Source organism: Panthera pardus, unplaced genomic scaffold (genome assembly GCF_024362965.1).
Source record: "Panthera pardus isolate Hobbes unplaced genomic scaffold, ASM2436296v1 HiC_scaffold_6, whole genome shotgun sequence".
Taxonomy (NCBI): Eukaryota; Metazoa; Chordata; class Mammalia; order Carnivora; family Felidae; genus Panthera; species Panthera pardus.
This window is the reverse complement of record NW_026526991.1, coordinates 103,578,642-103,597,521: the sequence shown is the minus strand read 5'-3', so window position 1 is coordinate 103,597,521 and position 18,880 is coordinate 103,578,642. Positions and strand designations below refer to the sequence as shown.

The following is an 18,880-nucleotide window of genomic DNA, read 5'->3' as shown; positions in this document are numbered from 1 at the left end:
GTTAAAAAAAAATTTTTTTTTTAATTTAGAATTTTTGCTCTGTGAAAGACCCTGTCAAGAGAATGAAAAGACAAGCTACACATAGCAAACCATAGATATGACAAGGGACTTTTATCTAAAATATATAAACAACTCTCAAAACTCAACAGTAAGAAAACAATCCCATTAGAAAATGGGCAAAAGACATGAACTGACATTTCATCAAAGATGTATATAGCAAATATGCACATGAAAATATGTTCAACATCATTAGCCATAAGGGAAACATAAATTAAAACCACAGTGAGGTAAAATTTAAAAATTATACCAAGGATTTTATTTTCCAGCAAGGATGGGAAGAAACTAGACATCTCATACATTGTTGGTAAAAACATAAAATGGTTCAGTCACTCTGAGAAATAGTTTGGTAATTTTCTGATAAGACTAAACATGTACTCACCATGACTCAGCAATTACACTCTGGAATATTTATCCCAAACAGTGAAAATGTATATTCACACAAAAGACTGTACATGAATATTTACAGGAGTTTTTTTCATAATTGTCAAAAACTGGAAACTACCCAAATGTCTTTCAATGGGTGAACGGCTAAACAAACTCTAGTATCCATACCATGGAATACTACTCAGCAATAAAAAGGAATAAACTAATGATGCAGACAACTTAAAGGATCTTAAGAGCATTAAGCTAAATGAAAGAAGCCAATCTCATAAAATTTTATATACTATTTGATTCCATGTGCTTAACATCCTCAAAATGACAAAATTACAGAGATGGAAAACAGATTAATGGTTTCCAGGGAACAGGGACAAAGCGGGAGAAGATGTGACTATAAAGGGGCAGTACAAGAGTTTCTTTTAGTGAGGGAACATCGTATATCATGATGGTGGTGGTGGTGGTTTCACAATTTATACGTGAGATTACATCTCATAGAACACACAAATAAGTATGTGTAAAAACTGGCCAAAACTGAGTAAAGTCTGTAGCCAAGCAGTAATATACCGACAATTCCCTGGTTTTGATAGTTATTGCTGTAATATACGATGTCACCATTAGGGGAAGCAGGGTAAAGCATTCAAGGGACTATATGTACTATTTTTTTGCTACTTCCAATGAATCAACAATCACTGCAAAATAAAGTTAAGAAGAAAACTAGCAGTAGGGTGCCTGGGTGGCTCAGGCGTTTAAGCATCCCAGTTTGGCTCAGGTCAGGCTCAGGTCATGTTCTCAGTTCACAAGTTCCAGTCCCATGTTGGGCTTTGTGCTGACAGCTCAGAGCTTGGAGCCTGCTTCAGATTCTGTGTCTCCCTCTCTCTCTCTGCCTTTCCCCCTCTCACATTCTGTGTGTGTGTGTGTGTGTGTGTGTGTGTGTGTGTGTGTGTGTCTCAAAAATAAATAATCATTTAAAATTTTTTTAAAAAGAAGAAAACTAACAGCAAAATGATTGGAAACAGCCCAATGTCTGTCCATAGGGAACTGGCTGAGTAAATTATGGTACATCCACACAATGTATAAAACCACAAAGAAAATAAGGACTGTATCTGTGAACTGATTGTGGATAAGAGAAAAAAGTAAGATCCAGAGCAGTAGATAAAATGTGCTACCTACAGCACAAGAAAGGCAGGAAAATAATTATAATATATCATAAACACAGGTTTGCTTATTTTCACAATAAGAAAGACAGGAAGGTCAAACCAGAAGCCATTAAAAATGGTTATCTACAGGGGATAAGTGGGAATGAGGTTAAGAGAATCAGAGTAGGAGCAAGAATTCTTTGCATGAAACATTATAAAGTTTTAAGTTTTATTCTCTTCAATTAAATAAAAGAAAGGAAGCCCTAAAATTTAACACAAACAAGTTTAAATTATCCCAATTTGATAATATAATCATATAGAAAATAATTATTTCAAGTAGCTTTTGAGCACAATAGTCTGACTATATATATTCCTTAGTGATCTATATTTTGACAACAAAAGAAACTACAAAGAAATTTTGAGCCTCATGTGGTAGCTGGGGAACAGGATATTAGGAGAAGGCCAAAATATGATGACAATAGTATAAAGTAAATCAAATCAATTAAAAGACAAAATTTATTTTTTATTTTTATTTTTTAAATATAATTTATTGTCAAGTTAGCTAACATACAGTGTATACAGTGTGCTCTTGGCCCAGTGCTCATCCCAACAAATGCCCTCCTCAATGCCCATCACCCATTTGCCCCACTCCCCTATTCCCCCCATCAACCTTCAGTTTGTTCTCTGTATTTAAGAGTCTCTTCTGGTTTGCCTTCTCTCTGTTTGAAACTATTTTTCCCCCATTCCTTCCCCCATGGTCCTCTGTTAAGTTTCTCAAATTCCACATGTGAGTGAAAACATGGTATCAAAAGACAAACAAATTTTAAATGAGCAGATGAGCCAAGCACTTTGTAAACATTATCTCATTCAGTTATCAAAATGACTATGTTAACTACTGTCATCCCATTTTCCAGGAGAAAACTGAGGCAGATGGAAGTTAAATAATTCCCCAAGGCTATACTGTTAAGAGCAGAATCAGAATCTGGAATTGCAGCGTATGGCAGTCAAGAGCCCATGCTTTTAACCTTTAGCTCCCATGAGGGAGCAGAGGGAGCTGAGAAAGATGACCACAGCAATGACTGAAGGGGAAGAAAGAAAAAGGAAAAGATGTCCTCCAAAGAGCAGACCAATGTTATCTGGATCCTAGCTCTGGTTATCCTTTCCCTAAAAGGTCTGAATCCAACCTTCATCCTCAGACCTCTTACTTTTCCCCCCAACTGTTCTGCTGTTCTATTCCCAACTGTACTGCGTTGATAGAGTCCCCCCCAAATTCATGTGCACCCAGAACATCAGAATGTGACCTTGTTTGGAAAATAGTCACTGGCAGATGAACTCAAGTAAAGGTGAGTGCATATTGGATTTGGATTTGGATAGGCCCTAATCTTATGACTCTTGTCCTTATTAAGAAGAAAAGACAGAGAAACATACACACACACACACACACACACACACACACACACACACACACACATATCCTCCTGCACCCCACAGATACCCTGTGAAAATGGAAGCAGAGATTGTAATGGTAGGTCTATAAACCGAGGGACACCATGGGCCACCAGGAATCACCAAAAGCTAGGAGGGATGCATGGAACAGGTTGTCCCTCAGAGCCTCCAGTGGAAACCAACCCTGCTGATACCTTGATTTTGGACTTCCAGCCTTTACAACTGTGAAAGAATATATTTCTGTTGTTTGAAGCTACTCAGTTGTGGTACTTTGTTATGGCAGCCCTAGAAAACCAATACACCAACTTCAGGGGCTCCTTCCCACTGACCTCCAAACAGTACTGGATCTGAGAAGGCATCTCAACAATAAGTGTCTCCATTAGCCTTAGGAGGGATTGAAGGGTCTCCATGAGCAAATCCTGAGGGAGAAAAGAGAGATCTCAAAGACTTGCTGAGATATCAGTCCCATCCCTCCTTCTAAACTTAGCTCAGTGCTCCAGCTCTCCCAGGAAGCCTTCCTTGAGAAGTTCTGCTCCACAAGTTTCCCCCTAACATTTCAAGTGCCACTTGCCCATTACTAACTTGAAGAAATTTTTCTGTTGTTTTCAGCAGAGCACAAATATCTGCTTGATACGCGGTTTGTCCTAGTGGATGGGGAGATCCCAGCTTGCCCCAAACATGGGGAAATCCTGTCAAAACCTTCCCTCTCTAACCAGAGCTACACTGAATAAGGCCTCATGGGGGTACAAGCGTAGGAAACCGACCTCAGCTTTCTCTGTATGTACCAGTCCTTCCTTCATAACATAAATAAATATGAACTGACAAAGAAGGACCACCAGACATCTGATGAAAAGGCCCAACTAAACAAATAGACCAAATGGTCCTAAAGAAAACCAAACTAATTCAGTAAGTAATAGAAACCTTTATTTTTAAAAATTCTTATTAATATCCTCAAAAAAAAGAAGCAGGAGATTGTGGTATCAGTAAAACAAGAACAATCAGTCAAAATAAAGGAGTAATCAGAGAACATGAAAGAATTCCTAGGAACTAAACATATAAATGCAAATTGGAAAACTGAATCCCTCTTCCTTCCTTCAAGGAAACACTACAGACCCTGTGGGAAATGGACTCAGCTCTCTTGCTGACTCTCTGAACTTATTTACCCATGGGCCTTTAGTAAAATCACGTTTGAAACCTTCCCGTCTGGTTTCAATTGTACAACAGTAAAAGGTAAAGAATTGAGTGTCCGTGTCTGGGCCAGAATATTAAAGTTGTGACAGTGGCAATCAATGAGTGCTCTCAAGAAGGAAGTACTTCTCATGAGTAGTGTTCAGACTATATGACCTAGTAATCTCTGATGATTATCATGTTTTTATCAAAGAGGTCCTTACATATAACTGCTGAACTTATACTTCTCATCCTCTCAAAAGTAAAAAATAAAAACAAAAAGACAAACATCAAAGAGTTAATTACTTCAGTGGCCTGGGCTTCCTGGGAACTGGATGCCTCCTTCTGCAAATCCTCTGTGGATGGCAGGCATAGCACACTCTGAAAGCACGTTTGGAGTAGCTCTGTTCTTTCTTCCACCTCTGTGAGGGGATGGAGCTTCCTAAGATCCATGAGGAAGGAGCAAAAATGTAACCAGAGAGTAATGGCCAGGAATAACAGCTGAGGAAAATAAGAGAGAGATGGTGGAGACAGAGGGAGAGGTGGGAGAAAGAAGATACCAAAAGAAAAGGTAACCAAAAGAAGAAAAGGAGGAAACAGTAAGAAAAGTTTTAAAATGCCAGGAATATGGAAAGAAAAGGATAAAGGGAAAGAGGAACTATTACAGAAAAGGGTACTAATATTTGGGGATGATATATTACTGTTTGGTTCCCCGGGTATTTTGAGGGAATGGGGGAGGCAGTCAATGATGGAGATGGAGGTGTTTAGTCAGGGACATCCCTGTGAGCAGAAGAAAGACTGGACCAGAAACAACAGCAAGTGCCTATGGAAGATGGGAGAGGTGGTCTCTGCCACATGCTCCAAAAATCCCATCCAAAAAATCTTGGTAAAAAGAGGTGGCATACATTGTCCAACAGATGTCTACAACTGCCTGGGGCCCCCATACTAAAAGCAGAGAAGAAAATAAGGTGGGGATAGATTAGGGAATAAAGAACTGAAATCCATTCAGAGGAAGGAGGACAGAATGGCTGGAACATTGTTACCTGAAGTTAGTGATGAAGTTCATTGCCCTCTGCCTAATGGAACTGGAGATGGAATTCAATGGCTCCTCCCTGATTAACTCCTGTAACACACCCACCCCAATCCCCCACCCCAGAGAACAAGAGGATGTGAATATATCTTTCTTGCCTTCCTCCCCCTCCTCCCACCCAGGCTGTATTCACAGGAAACTGGGACCTAGAATTTTCAGAGACTTCCAAAGACTCTGAAGGATAGCACATCTCTCCTACTCCCAACCATACCTTCCCCACAGCACTCACCCCTACCTTGAGAATGGGAAAGGGAACAATAAGGTAGGAAAAAACAACCAGAAAATCTGGACTTTTATCCTCCAGGCCTAGTCTAGGAGCATTGCCAATGGTTTCCATGAATGAGGACCCATCCTCCCTCCTCTGTGCATTTCTACCTCCATCCTCCTGAGTTGTACTTACCATCATAAAGGTTACAATTTCTATTTTCTGAGGGAACTTGAATTGAAAGGCCATGGGCTGGCTGCTCAAGATGTTTATTAGCTTGGTCAGGGCATCCAGGTACTCCAACTTCAGGTTCTTATCCTGAACCAACCAGTATACTCAGAGATTTCCAAGGTAGGAATGATCCTGGGGCAAGGGAAAACTACCTACACAAAATCTGGGAGATGAGGTGCTAAGGCTTCCTTAGGCTAAAACCCTGCATCTTCCTTCTGAGGGAAGCTTAGGAAAGCAAAGCTCCCAAAGCTTCCATGTCTCTTAAGTTATTGTCTTTTTACCAAATAAGTTCTTCCGAAGGATGTCTAGTTGGATGGTAAATGAATAGGGAATAGGAAAGGCTTCTTTTCCTACCCTAGGGATATATGCTCTGAACAAATGGCAAAGGCAGAAAAATTATTTGGGGCTCCCTCTTACCTCCCCTGAAACAACTGTGATCGCCCCACCCCCGAGTTCCATTCAAGGCCAGGCATCATTTTCTTGGAGCAGAAGGGCCAAAAAAGGCAGGGATGGGACACTGGAGAAGTAGAGAAAGCAGGAAGTACCTTTTCTACAATACAGTTGCGGTAGTGTTGCAGGACCATGGCCAGGATGTCATCTAAATGCATGAAGATGGCTCCCTTGCTCTCTGAAATAATCTTGCTATAGCTTAAGTAGATGATGTTACAGACCAGCCCCCATTCCCTTTGCTGATGTTCCTGTAGGGGGAAGGGGGAAACTTGCCTTCTCTTCATCTTATCCTCCTTGGCTGATGGGGAAATGGAGGTTCAGAGAGGAATGGATTGCCTGCATGACACGGAAGGGAAGATGGGGCTGTGGAATGGTGAACAGCTGGGAGGAAGGTGGTGCAGCTGGTGATACCAGGGCCTGATTCACGGCATAAAGGAGCACGGGAAAGGGACAAGAGGATGAAACTTCCCCACAGTTGGCCAGAGGGAAATAGAAACATTTATAGGTGGGTCAGCACACCTCAGAGAAGTGGGGAGTCTGGGGTGACAGGGATGCCTTGGAAGGCTTTGTGTGGGAGGTTGGCAGAGCTCCCAGGAATGCCATCACCTTCATCAGTTTGAGGATGGATGATGAGTTCTTTTCAGTGAGTATAGCACTATATGCTTGCAGTTGGTCCAGGGTTACCTTCAGATGTTTCATGGACACGATACTGAGCGCCACAGCAATGCCCTGTAATAGGGATAGCCTCAACCTCATGCCACAGCTCAAAGTGAGCCAGAACTTTATGTTCTCCCAGAACTATAGATTTAGAGAGAGGAAGAGAGAGGAATGGGAAAGAAAATAAATGGAAGGAAAATTTGGTTCCTCTGATTCAAATTACTTAAAATCAAGGGGGAGAACCAAAGTCCATACAAGAAATAATTTAAGAAGCAAATTACAAGAAACAGACTCTTAACTATAGAGAACAAACTGATGGTTATCAGAGTGGAGGTGGGTGGGAGGATGGGGGAAATAAGGGATGGGGATTAGAGAGTGCAGTTATCATGATGGGGGAAAAAAGAACTCTAAAAGATGATTGATAGATAGATAGATAGATAGATAGATAGATAGACAGATGATAGAGTGGCACAGAGTTTATCAAAATTCAGGAGTCCTCATTTTTGTATTTTTCATACTAATTGACAACATCCAGAAAAGCCCTTCCTGAATATCATGGAGCAGAGGAACACCCCCCACACACACCCTGCCATAATATTTGTGAACTGTGGGCCCTCATATGTACATGAATTCATTTGTGGATTCAGTAGAGTTTTGGTGCCTAAGGCATGGGGGTGGGGAAGCAAATTAACTCAGATTATGAAAAATTAGAGTCACAGATTTACAAAATCTTGGGATTATCAAATCCAACATTGCAGAACAGAGAATACTTACATGCACTAGTAATTCAGAGAAGGGTGGTGAGGAGGGAGCAAAGGGGAAGAACAAATCCAAGGCACATTGTTGACAGGATTGGATGGATAATCAGAGAAGAAACAGAAGAGAGAGACAACTAACAGACAGTGCAAATATTTCTAACCCTGAATAACAGGAAACAGCAGTAACTGACCAATAATGGGAAGGTGGAAAAGGGGGGCGTGTCTAGAGTTGGGGAGAGAGGAATGAGGAACGTCCTGCATGTGTTTTGTAGGACATAGTAGAAGGACAACTAAGTGAAAATGCTATCAGTGGTTAGTGGATCTGGGAACAGATGACTGAGTGGGAGACAAGAGCAAGGGAAACTTGGGGATTCTATAATTCCTGCCAGGAACAGCATTTAATTTAAATCCCTCTGCCTCATAACAGGCCCTTTGACTTAAATGTCAGCCAAGTGTCTTCCAGAGCTTATTCAACAAGGATATCTGGGCACAGAGCTAAAGGAACATCTAACACAGACAAGCAGGTGGCAGCTATTTGCCAACTGGCTTGTTTATGCAGGACAGGCCACCGTTAAGATTCTGCAGTAGAGGAGGCAGAGTGACAGGGACCTGGGGACAGTTACAGTTGCTCCAGGACACAGATCTTCAAGAAAGGATGAAGTATTAGTGGGACTTACAGACTTTCGACCTCCAAGTAGATGAAGGGAAAATTTTGCCTAGTTGTGAAGCAGGGACTAGTTGAAAATCAGAAAGGGGGTTTATTCTGTCCCTCTTCTTATGCCATCCCTTATCCATGGCTTCCAGTCATCCTGGTCATTCTTCTTCATCATCATCATCATCATCATCATCCATCATCATCTTCTTCATCACTGACATCATCAGAGTATTTACTGCTTAGTTTTTACCAAACTTAACACATGCTATCTCACTGATCCTAACCCTAAAGATTTGAGGTAAATATTACCAATCCTATTTTACAGAAAGGGACAATATAATTGTTCCCTAACGTAGCCATCCAGCTCAGATCTGAGCTCCAGATCTACATGGCTACTGAACATCTCCACCTGGCTATACCAAGGGCACCCTTTTCTCTCCTGATCAAAAACTGAATGCATCATCTTCCTCCCCATTTTGCCCTCCATTCCTGGTTTCAGTGAAGGATACTATTATCCTCCCAGCTGACCATGCCAGAAACCCAGGAAACATCCTGAACATCCTCTTCCCTCTTATCTTTATCCTTTGTATCCAGTCTGTCCCCAGGTGGCAGCAGAGGGGTCATTTTCACTTCCCGTCAAAGAATTCTGCATTCCAGTCCCACCACACGACTAACAGTTCTATAGACATGCCCCCAAAAGTTCTTGCTCCTGAGTCTTGTCTTGGAATATTATGTCAAGTGAGAATACCCACTTCACTCCTTCTCCTAATCTAGACCCAACTAGCCCAAGTCCCCACCACCCCACACAGCCACTGTATGTCTCTGTGACCACTCATGTAAGGCTATTCTGTGTAATAGAATACACAGCTGTTTTCTTCCTATATGTGTCTGTCTCTTCAACGATATTGTTTGCATCTTGGGTTTGGTAAATACCTGATGATATAGTCATGATGATGGTGGATGCTCTGAGAATCTGGCAGGGAAGAGACATTGGAGAGGGGAGGCCTGAGAACATGGGTACCAACTCTACCAGTAACCAACACCTAGAGAGTGCTTGTGTGCCAGGCATTGTTCTAGGAGCTTTTATATATTTAATCCTTAAAACCATCCTTTGACACACATACTCTGTGGTATTCCCACCACAATACATAATCTAAACCTAATCATGAAGAAATATGAGACAAACCAAAAATGCCATATATTCTACAAAATAAATGGTCTATACATTTAAAATGTCACGACTGCCTTTTGCATCTTTCCCAGACCCACGCCCTGTGGAGAGATTCTCTTCCCCCTTTGCCCCCTGTCTGGGCTACATCTGGCAGGAGGCTTCTTGGAAATTGACACATCATCCCTAGGTACAAAGGAATCAGATTTCAGGAAGATCAATTCAAATATTTGTTTGTCATTTAAAGGAATTTCAAGAAAGTTGTTACAGCAAATACTTGGCACACAGGAAGAGACAAGTGACACGCACTCAGAGACTCAGAAAAAACTTTCTTTCACACCAGTGCCAGCCCAGCAGAGTCCTCTCCAAAGGTTGAGCCCCCCAGCCCTGGTGCTAGCCTACTTTTATGCCTGACCAGCTTTCAGGGCTGAATGAGTGCCCAATTTGCCCTTTAAAACCATCTCACCCAGAGGAGGGAGGAAGATGGCGACGTAGGAGGACACTGGGCTCACCGCGTCCTGCTGATCACTCAGATTCCACCCACACCTGCCTAAATAACCCAAAAAAACACCAGAAGACTAGCAGAACAGAGTCTCCAGAGCCAAGCACAGACGAGGCAACCACAGCTCGGATTGAAGAGGCCCACAGAATTGGGTAGGAAGGGCAGAGAGGTGATGCGCGCTACACGGACTGGAGGGAGGGAGCTGGGGCTGAGGGGCAGCCCGCCAGCCAAGCAGAGCCCCCGAGTCTGGCTTGCAAAAGTGGAGGGGCCAGACGGAGTGTGTTCTGACAGCAAGCGGGGCTTAACATCTGGAAGGTTATAAGTTAACAGCTCTGCTCAGAGAGCGGGAGGGCTGGAGGACAACGGGAGGGAGAGTTGTTGAGCCCCAGACGACAGAGCTCAGCTTGGTGGGGAACAAAGGCACTCGCCAGCGCCATCTCCCTCGCCCATCCCCCAGCCAAAATCCCAAAGGGAACCAGTCCCTGCCAGGGAACTTGCTTGCACCGTGCAAACACCCAATGCTGTGCTTCTGTGGATCCATCCCTCCTGCGGGTCTGACTCCCTCCCAGTGCCACAGGGCCCCTCCTGAAGTGGATCACTGAAGGAAAAGTGAGCTGAGCCTGCCCCTCCTACCCCTGTGCACCTTGCTGATCTACCTCAGCTAATACGCCAGATCCCCAACACCACAAGCCTGGCAGTGTGCAAGTAGCCCAGATGGGCCACACCACCCCACAGTGAATCCTGCTCCTAGGAGAGGGGAAGAGAAGGTACACACCAGTCTGACTGTGGCCCCAGCAGTGGGCTGGGGGCAGACATTAGGTCTGACTGCAGCCCCGCCCACCAACACAAGTTTTTCAAGAGACCACAGGGGAAGTGCCCTGCAGTTCCACACCACTCCAGGGACTGTTCAAAATAATGAAACGGAAGAATTCCCCTCAAAAGAATCTCCAGGAAATAGTGACAGCTAACGAACTGATCAAAAACAATTTAAACAATATAACAGAAAGTGAATTTAGAATAATAGTCATAAAATTAATTGCTGGGCTTGAAAACAGTATAGAAGACAGCAGAGAATCTATTGCTACAGAGATCAAGGGACTAAGGAACAGCCAGGAGGAGCTAAAAAATGCTATTAATGAGCAGCAAAATAAAATGGAGGCAACCACAGCTCGGATTGAAGAGGCAGAGGAGAGAATAAGTGAACTAGAAGATAAAATTATGGAAAAAGAAGAAGCTGAGAAAAAGAGAGATAAAAAAAATCCACGAGTATGAGGGGAAAATTAGAGAACTAAGTGATGCACTAAAGAGAAATAATCTACACATAATTGGTATTCCAGAGGAGGAAGAGAGAGGGAAAGGTGCTGAAGGTGTACTTGAAGAAATAATAGCTGAGAACTTCCCTGATCTGGGGAAGGAAAAAGGCATTGAAATCCAAGAGCACAGAGAACTCCCTTCAGATGTAACTTGAATCGATCTTCTGCACGACATATCATAGTGAAACTGGCAAAATACAAGGATAAGAGAAAATTCTGAAAGCAGCTAGGGATAAACGTGCTCTAACATATAAAGGGAGGCCAATAAGACTCGTGATGGACCTCTCAACTGAAACTTGGCAGGCCAGAAAGGAATGTCAGGAAATCTTCAATGTGATAAACAGAAAAAATATGCAGCCGAGAATCCTTTATCCAGCAAGTCTGTCATTTAGAATAGAAGGAGAGATAAAGGTCTTCCCAAACAAACAAAAACTGAAGGAATTCGTCACCACTGAACCAGCCCTACAAGAGATCCTAAGGGGGATCCTTTGAGACAAAGTACCAGAGACATCGCTACAAGCATGAAACCTACAGACATCACAATGACTCTGAACCCATATCTTTCTATAATAACACTGAATGTAGGGGCGCCTGGGTGGCTCAGTCGGTTGAGCGTCCGACATCTCAGGTCATGATCTCGCGGACTGTGAGTTCAAGCCCCACATCGGGCTCTGTGCTGACAGCTCAGAGCCTGGAGCCTGCTTCAGATTCTGTGTCTCCCTCTCTCTCTGTCCCTCCCCTGCTCACATTCTGTCTCTCTCTCTCTCTCTCTCTCTCTCAAAAATAAATAAAGATTTAAAAAAATTAAAAAAAAAATAACACTGAATGTAAATGGACTAAATGCACCAACCAAAAGACATAGGGTATCATAATGGATAAAAAAACAAGACCCATCTATTTGCTGTCTACGAGAGACTCACATTAGACCTGAGGACACCTTCAGATTGAAAGTGAGGGGATGGAAAACTATTTATCATGCTACTGGAAGTCAAAAGAAAGCTGGAGTAGCCATACTTCTATCAGACAAACTACACTTTAAATTAAAGGCTGTAACAAGAGATGAAGAAGGGCATTATATAATAATTACAGGGTCTATCCATCAGGAAGAGCTAACAATTATAAATGTCTATGCGCTGAATATGGGAGCCCCCAAATATATAAAACAATTACTCACAAACATAAGCAACCTTATTGATAAGAATGTAGTAATTGCAGGGGACTTTAATACCCCACTTACAACAATGGATATATCATCTAGACACATGGTCAATAAAGAAACAAGGGCCCTGAATGATACATTGGATCACATGGACTTGACATATATATTTAGAACTCTGCATCCCAAAGCAACAGAATATACTTTCTTCTCGAGTGCACATGGAACATTCTCCAAGATAGATCACATACTGGGTCACAAAACAGCCCTTCATAAGTATACAAGAATTGAGATCATACCATGCATACTTTCAGACCACAATGCTATGAAGCTTGAAATCAACCACAGGAAAAAGTCTGGAAAACCTCCAAAAACGTGGAGGTTAAAGAACACCCTACTAAAGAATGAATGGGTCAACCAGGCAATTAGAGAAGAAATTTAAAAATATATGGAAAAAAATGAAAATGAAAATACAACAATCCAAATGCTTTGGGATGCAGCGAAGGCAGTCCTGAGAGGAAAATACATTGCAATCCAGGCCTATCTCAAGAAACAAGAAAAATCCCAAATACAAAATCTAACAGCACACCTAAAGGAAATAGAAGCAGAACAGCAAAGACACCCTAAACCCAGCAGAAGAGAAATAATAAAGATCAGAGCAGAAATAAACAATATAGAATCTAAAAAAAACCGTAGAGCAGATCAACGAAACCAAGAGTTGGTTTTTTGAAAAAATAAACAAAATTGATAAACCTCTAGCCAGGCTTCTCAAAAAGAAAAGGGAGATGACCCAAGTAGATAAAATCATGAATGAAAATGGAATTATTACAACCAATCCCTCAGAAATACAAGGAATATCAGGGAATTCTATGAATTCAATATCAGGGAATACTATGAAAAATTATATGCCAACAAACTGGACAACCTGGAAGAAATGGACAAATTCCTAAAAACCCACACACTTCCAAAAATCAATCAGGAGGAAATAGAAAGCTTGAACAGACTCATAACCAGCGAAGAAATTGAATCAGTTATCAAAAATCTCCCAACAAATAAGAGTCCAGGACCAGATGGCTTCCCAGGGGAGTTCTACCAGACGTTTAAAGTAGAGATAATACCTATCCTTCTCAAGCTATTCCAAAAAATAGAAAGGGAAGGAAAACTTCCAGACTCATTCTATGAAGCCAGTATTACTTTGATTCCTAAACCAGACAGAGACCCAGTAAAAAAAGAGAACTACAGGCCAATATCCCTGATGAATATGGATGCAAAAATTCTCAATAAGATACTAGCAAATCTAATTCAACAGCATATAAAAAGAATTATTCACCATGACCAAGTGGGATTCATTCCTGGGATGCAGGGCTGGTTCAACATTTGCAAATTAATCAACGTGATACATCACATGAATAAAAGAAAAGATAAGAACCATATGATCCTGTCAATCGATGCAGAAAAAGCATTTGACAAAATCCAGCACCCTTTCTTAATAAAAACACTCGAGAAAGTCGGGATAGAAGGAACATACTTAAACATCATAAAAGCCATTTATGAAAAGCCCACAGCTAACATCATCCTCAATGGGGAAAAACTGAGAGCTTTTTCCCTGAGATCAGGAACATGACAGGGATGTCCAGTCTCACCGCTGTTGTTTAACATAGTGTTGGAAGTTCTAGCATCAGCAATCAGACAACAAAAGGAAATCAAAGGCATCAAAATTGGCGAAGATGAAGTTAAGCTTTCACTTTTTGCAGATGACATGAAGCAACAGAATGCTTCAATGCTTCAATAATGAAGCAACAGAAAGACAAATAAACTGATCCCATTCACAATTGCACCAAGAAGCATAAAATACCTAGGAATAAATCTAACCAAAGATGTAAAAGATCTGTATGCTGAAAACTATAGAAAGTTTATGAAGGAAATTGAAGAAGATATAAAGAAATGGAAAAACATTCCGTGCTCATGGGTTGGAAGAATAAATATTGTCAAAATGTCAATACTACCCAAAGCTATCTACACATTCAATGCAATCCCAATCAAAATTGCACCAGCATTCTTCTCGAAGCTAGAACAAGCAATCCTAAAATTCATATGGAGCCACAAAAGGCCCCAAATAGCCAAAATAATTTTGAAGAAGAAGACCAAAGCAGGAGGCATCACAATCCCAGACTTTAGCCTCTACTACAAAGCTGTAATCATCAAGACAGCATGGTATTGGCATAAAAACAGACACATAGACCAATGGAATAGAATAGAAACCCCAGAAATAGATCCACAAAAGTATGGCCAACTAATCTTTGACAAAGCAGGAAAGAACATCCAATGGAAAAAAGACAGTCTCTAACAAATGGTGCTGGAAGAACTGGACAGCAACATGCAGAAGGTTGAAACTAGACCACTTTCTCACACCATTCACAAAAATAAACTCAAAATGGATAAAGGACCTGAATGTGAGACAGGAAACCATCAAAACCCTAGAGGAGAAAGCAGGAAAAGACCTCTCTGACCTCAGCCGTAGCAATCTCTTACTTGACACATCCCCAAAGGCAAGGGAATTAAAAGCAAAAATGAACTATTGGGACCTCATGAAGATAAAAAGCTTCTGCACAGCAAAGGAAACAATCAACAAAACTAAAAGGCAACCAACGAAATAGGAAAAGATATTTGCAAATGACATATCAGACAAAGGGCTAGTATCCAAAATCTATAAAGAGCTCGCCAACCTCCACACCCAAAAAACAAATAATCCAGTGAAGAAATGGGCAGAAAACATGAATAGACACTTCTCTAAAGAAGACATCCGGATGGCCAACAGGCACATGAAAAGATGCTCAATGTCGCTCCTCATCAGGGAAATACAAATCAAAACCACACTCAGATATCACCTCATGCCAGTCAGAGTGGCCAAAATGAACAAATCAGAAGACTATAGATGCTGGAGAGGATGTGGAGAAACGGGAACCCTCTTGCACTGTTGGTGGGAATGCAAACTGGTGCAGCCGCTCTGGAAGACAGTGTGGAGGTTCCTCAGAAAATTAAAAATAGACCTACCCTATGACCCAGCAGTAGCACTGCTGGGAATTTACCCAAGGGATACAGGAGTACTGATGCATAGGGGCACATGTACCCCAATGTTTATAGCAGCACTCTCAACAATAGCCAAATTATGGAAAGAGCCTGAATGTCCATCAACTGATGAATGGATAAAGAAATTGTGGTTTATATACACAATGGAGTACTACGTGGCAATGAGAAAGAATGAAATATGGCCCTTTGTAGCAATGTGGATGGAACTGGAGAGTGTTATGCTAAGTGAAATAAGCCATAGAGAGAAAGACAGATACCATATATGTTCACTCTTATGTGGATCCTGAGAAACTTAACAGAAACCCATGGGGGAGGGGAAGAAAAAAAAAAGAGGTTAGAGTAGGAGAGAGCCAAAGCATAAGAGACTGTTAAAAACTGAGAACAAACTGAGGGTTGATGGGGGGTGGGAGGGAGGGGAGGGTGGGTGATGGGTATTGAAGAGGGCATTTTTGGGGATGAGCACTGGGTGTTGTATGGAAACCAATTTGACAATAAATGTCATATATTAAAAAAATAATAAATAAATAAATAAATAAATAAATAAATAAATAAATAAAATAAAATGTCAAGATCATGAAAGATAAAGACTGAGGAACTGTTCCATATTAAAAATTGTTAAAGATAATTGATAAATAAATGCACTATTTGATTCTAAATTAGATCCCAGACCAGAGGGGGGAAAAATGTTTTTCTTCTGCTCTAAAAAAATGTTGGTGGGACAATTGGCCTTTTTCATAGATCAGCTGTATAAATTAGATAATTAGATAGATAATTTGCTAGTACTGTAGCAATGTTAACTTCCTAATTTTGATCACTGTGCTTTGATTATATAAGGGAATATTGTTATTTTTAGGTAGTACATCCTGAGGTATTTAGGGGTAAATACGCATGCATCATGACTGCAACTTCCTGAAGTGATTCAGAAAATAAAATAATAATAGTAAGTAACTTGCCCAAGGGCACACAGCTATAAAGTGGTAGAGCTAGGATTCCAGCCCAGGTTGTCTAGTTTGCCAGGTCCCAGCTTTTAACCACTTTGTCATCCTGACTCTTAAAGTAAAAATGCTCCCCCCATCCACCCTGCTTTGCCAGTTCCTCCACCTCACCTCCCTCTCATGCAGCTCTTCATGGACAGTTTGTAGGATGGCAGAGAGCATCATCTGCACCATTTTTATATTCCTCGAGGTCCGCAGGGTGAAGCCCAAGAATTTATATAGAAAAGCCTAGGAGAGGTGAAAGGGTAGAGGTGAAAGGCTATGCATAGCTTGGAATAAGCTTAGGGTAGCCTGGGGAATAGACATTTCCCAAACTGGCTTTGTAACTGTCAGCCAGCACCTTCCCCCAATGCCCCATCCTCCACACAGTCCCTCTTGTTCTGGGGGGGGGGGGGGCATCTGGATAAGGTAGTAATCCTACAGAGCAGGGACTCAAGCTAGAGTTAAGAGAAAACTGTATTTCTAATTTCTCAAACTCTTAGGGCATGGATCATCCCTTTAGGGACTTTCCCTGATCCACATACTTCCCATTTCCAGCTAGGAAATGAAAAGTTCCTTACTTCAATGTTTTACAGTTTTCACCTCCTTGGTTAAGTTTATTCCTAGCTATTTTATTATTTTTGGTGCAATTGTAAATGAGACTGTTTTCTTAATTTCTCTTTCTGATGCTTCATTAAGTGTATAGAAATGCAACAGATTTTTGTATATTACTTTTGTATCCTTTACTGATTTCATTTATCAGTTCTAGCAGTTTTTTGGTGGAGTCTTTAGGATTTTCTGTGCATAGTATCGTGTTATCTGCAAATAGTGAAAGTTTTACTACTTACTTGCCAATTTGGATGGCTTTTACTTCTTTTTCTTGTCTGGTTGCTGTGGCTAGAACTTCCAGTTCTAATGTTGAATAAAAGTGGTGAGAGTGGACATCCTTGTCTTATTCTTGATCTTAAGGTAAAAGCTCTCAGTTTTTCACCATTGAGTGTGATGTTAACTGTAGGTTTTTCATATATGGCTTTCATTATGTTGAGGTATATTCTCTCTAAACTTACTTCATTGAGAGTTTTTGCCATGAATGGATATTGTACTTTGTCAAATGCTTTTTCTGCATGTATTGAGATGATCATATGGTTTTTATCTTTTCTTTTGTTAATGTGATGTATTGTTGATTGATTTGTGAATATTGAACCACTCTTGCATCCCTGCACTAAATCCTACTTGATCATGGTGAATGGTTTTTTAAAATGTATTGTTGGATTCTGCTTGCTGATATTTTGTTGAGCATTTTTGCATCTATGTTCATCAGAGATATTGTCCTGTGGTTTTCCTTTTTTGTAATGCCTTTATCTAACTTTGGTATCAGGGCCACAAACAAATGGAAAGATCTCCCATGTTCATGGATTGGAAGAACCAATATTGTTAAAATGTCTATACTACCCAAAGCAACCTACAAATTTAATGCAACTCCCATCAAAGTACCAACTGCATTTTTCATAGAAGTAGAACAATCCTAAAAATTGTGTGGAATTATAAAAAACAAACAAGCCAAACCAAATAAAACAAAACCCTGAATAGGCAAAGCAATCCTGAAGAAGAAGAACAAAAGGTATTACAATCCCAGGTTTCAAACTTCACTACAAATCTGTAGTAATCAAAACAGCATGGTACTGGCACAAAAAGAGACACATAAATCAATGGAACAGAATATAGTCCGGAAATAAACCCATGCTTTTATGGTCAATTAATCTATGACAAAGGAGACAGAAATATACAATGGGAAAAAGACAGTCTCTTCAACACATGAAATTGGGAAAACTGGATAGCTACATGGAAAAGAATGAAACTGAACCACTTTCTTACACCATACACAAAAATAAAATAGGTTAAAGACATAAATGTGAGAGTTGGAACCATAAAATTCCTAAAAGAAATAATAGGTAGCAATTTCTTTGACATCAGCCATAGAAACATTTTTGTAGATAGGTCTCCTCAGGCAAAGGAAACAAAAGCAAAATTAATCTATCGGAAATACACGAAAATAAAAAGTTTCTGCAGAGTGAAAGAAACCATCAACAAAACAAAAATTCAACCTATTGAATGGGAGAAGATATTTGCAAATGATGTATTTGGTAAAGGGTTAATATCCAGAATATTTAAAGAACTTATACAACTCGACATCAAAAAAGCAAATAATTCAATTAAAAAATGGTCAGACGACCTGAATAGACATCTTTCCTAAGAAGACATATAGATGGCAAGTAGACATATGAAAAGATGTTCAACATCACTAATTATCAGGGAAGTGAAAATTCAAAACCACAAAAAAATATCATTTTACACCTGCCAGAATGGCTAAAATAAAAAACACCAGGAATAACAAGAGTTTGTGGGGATGGGGGGGGGGGGGGAAGGAACCCTTGTGCACTGTT

At 40.7% G+C, this 18,880-nt stretch overlaps 1 protein-coding gene across 9 annotated transcripts in view; it reads right to left on the bottom strand.

Annotated features, from left to right (window-relative positions):
- The window catches only part of LOC109276224 (maestro heat-like repeat-containing protein family member 1), a 115,945-nt gene that overhangs the window by 38,949 nt on the left and 58,116 nt on the right, over positions 1–18,880 (bottom strand). For 8 of the 9 annotated variants that reach the window (XM_053895037.1, XM_053895043.1, XM_053895036.1 and 5 more), the window contains 7 exons: positions 16,569–16,685; positions 6,770–6,892; positions 6,259–6,411; positions 5,678–5,800; positions 5,231–5,310; positions 4,494–4,629; positions 3,350–3,439 (listed from right to left, as the gene is read on the bottom strand). In XM_053895037.1, the coding sequence (XP_053751012.1) occupies positions 3,350–3,439; positions 4,494–4,629; positions 5,231–5,310; positions 5,678–5,800; positions 6,259–6,411; positions 6,770–6,892; positions 16,569–16,685 (822 nt within the window). The remainder of the gene's footprint in view (positions 1–3,349; positions 3,440–4,493; positions 4,630–5,230; positions 5,311–5,677; positions 5,801–6,258; positions 6,412–6,769; positions 6,893–16,568; positions 16,686–18,880) is intronic. The other variant, XM_053895042.1, reaches the window with a different exon arrangement.